At 45.2% G+C, this 2,500-nt stretch overlaps 1 protein-coding gene across 3 annotated transcripts in view; it reads left to right on the forward strand.

The window, feature by feature from the left end:
• Positions 1-2,500, forward strand: part of furinb (furin (paired basic amino acid cleaving enzyme) b) — an 83,979-nt gene that overhangs the window by 58,994 nt on the left and 22,485 nt on the right. For all 3 annotated transcript variants that reach the window (XM_076270563.1, XM_076270556.1, XM_076270546.1), the window contains exon 7: positions 786-874. In XM_076270563.1, coding sequence (XP_076126678.1) covers positions 786-874 — 89 coding nt within the window. The remainder of the gene's footprint in view (positions 1-785; positions 875-2,500) is intronic.

Genomic DNA, 2,500 nt, shown 5'->3' on the forward strand with positions numbered 1-2,500 from the left:
CGATCCACAAGAATAGCAGTGCCCATGAATGGTATAGACACCCCCCTTCAATATCATATCAGCTCTGCCTATACGATGCCCATTCCAATGAAAAATTCCTTGTGTGGTCTTCAAAGTGATGTTAGGACGCTATTTGTACATGAGTTGTGCAGAAATAAAATAAAGATTTTTTTTTTCAATAACAGGGTTGTCTCTTCCCTCCAGGCTGCCCACAATAATAGTTCTTTGTGCCGTGTTGATGTATTGATGACTCATTGGGTTTCAATAGCGTAGCCCTCACACTCTGCTCTGCATCTTAAGCCCAGGCCATGAATGTAATATCTATGCCTCTCCCAGCGCTCAGCAGCCAGCGAGATTGATCTGGGTTTGTGAGAGAAAGCTTTATATTAGGAATCTCTTTATTAGCATGCACGCTCGGCTACCCTCCCGCTATTGATCGCCTTTTGGGCAAGACCAGTACGCGCACAAGGAAGTGCTAATGTTTAGAATGACCGCTGTCTTCTCTGTTCTCTTCCTTTCCCCTTTTGCCCTCTCTCTCTCTCTCTCTCTACCTCTCCATTTCAATCTCTCTCTCATCATTTTTTTTTTTACCAAGGTTCAGAGAAGCAAATCTCTGTGTGTGTAGGAAGTTTGATGGTAACTCATTCTTGTTTTAGTATTCTGTTTGAGAACCTTCTCTGTGTCTGTGTGTGTCTGTGTGTGTCTGTGTGTGTGTGTGTCTGTGTGTGTGTGTGTGTCTGTGTGTGTGTGTGTGTGTGTGTGTGTGTGTGTGTGTGTGTTTCTAGGCATGGGACACGCTGTGCTGGGGAGGTGGCCGCCGTCGCTAGCAACGGCATCTGTGGTGTGGGTGTGGCTTACAATGCCAAGATTGGAGGTGAGTGAAGAACCATGGGAAATCATCGCGACACTCCAACAACAACAACCTTGTTTCCAGAGAAGCAATCAAACAAACAAAACAAACAAACAAAACACCATTGTGTTCCAGCACAAATCTGCCTCTCACATCTCCTCCCTAATCACCTTCCCACCATTAACCGGCCTCTGGCAGCCGATCATATGGAGAATTGAAATCCAATTCTGCATCTGATTATTCTTCTGCCTCATCTCAGGGCCTGTTGTGAGCTTTTTACATCCGAAGATGTGATCTATATTCATTCAGTTTCATAGCTCACTGCAGTGCTGTTTGTGTAATGTGTTGCTGCTTGAGGGTATGGTAGTTGTTGTGTTATAAAGTATGCCTCGACCATCATGTTTGCGTGCATTAGAGTTGTATAATGTGTGTGTGTGTGTACACATGCTCTTACATTTATTCATACAGTAGTACACTCCAGATATACCTTTTCATCAGTATGTGTGTGTGTCCTAGCCTGACGAGCCAGACCCACATTAAAATGTAGGGTCTGGGCACTCACCGTTCGCAGTGCTCAGTCCGAGGGGCGGGATAATCAGTTGTCTTTCAAATTCCCTCTGCACGCAATAGGACAGCGGCAGCGCTATGAGTCCCATGCGTTTCCCACCATGGGAAGCTAGTTGGCTAGTTTAAACGTTTGCCAACTTAATAAAAGCTTAACTCGTGTCACACTGTTCGCCAACAACAACATCCATCTTATTTGTTTTCAAGTAGCAGGGAATTCAAGCCAAACCGTTGCAACTCTGCCATCAATCATTATGTTAAGCCCACCTAACGACTCTATACAAGATTTCATTGGCCTGATTGAGTTTCGATTTCTGGAGCTCACAAGCCAACGGAGAGTTGCTAGACTAGCCCTGGCAGCAAATGTAATTTGCTGCCGCTAGGGGCGCGTCTAGATTTCCCCTTGTTATTGAACATTGACCTCTGTGTCAACACCTTGATCTGTTGATTGACATTCATGTGCGCGTGCGTATGTGTGTGTGGTGTTTACTGATGTTCCAAGGTTAGTGCTAGAGTGTCGTGTCCTACCTCGTATGGACAGGAATTTCATGCAAGGCTTTCCATGCAAGGTGTTTCTCTGCCCTGTTCTCCTCAGTGAGTGTGTCCTACTCAGCGAGTGTGATCGCTCCGATAGTCAGGGTTTATTCTAGTGTTCTTGTATTACTGTCTGTGTCACTAGTAATCACTGCTCTATCTCTCCGTCACACTCTCTTTCTGCCGTCTCTCTGTTTTTCTTTCTCTCACACACTCTCTCTCTCTCTCTTTTTTTCTTTCTCTCACACACTCTCTCTCTCTCTCTGCTTTTCTCGTCATGTTTTCATTACCAGTGTTATGCTCAGACGAGCACAAAGATGGTTTTCCGATCTGTTTGTGTGGCCCTCAACCCCCTCCCTCTCTGTCTCTCTCTCTCTTGATCTCTCTTTATCTCTCTCTCTCTCACTCTCTCTCTTGCTCTCTCTCTCTCTCACTTTCTTTCCCTCTATTTCTCTGTTATCCTCTCCTCCAGCACCATCTTATTTTTTCTCGCTATTAGGGGGTGCGATTTTCCTTTCTGCTGTCTCAGTGTTTTCACTGGTGTCAAAGGCT

The sequence above is a fragment of the Alosa pseudoharengus genome, unplaced genomic scaffold (genome assembly GCF_046254945.1).
Source record: "Alosa pseudoharengus isolate Yale_2024_CS ecotype anadromous, Long Island Sound unplaced genomic scaffold, YU_APseudo_1.1 YU_APseudo_1.1_scf_10, whole genome shotgun sequence".
NCBI classification, from domain to species: domain Eukaryota; kingdom Metazoa; phylum Chordata; class Actinopteri; order Clupeiformes; family Clupeidae; genus Alosa; species Alosa pseudoharengus.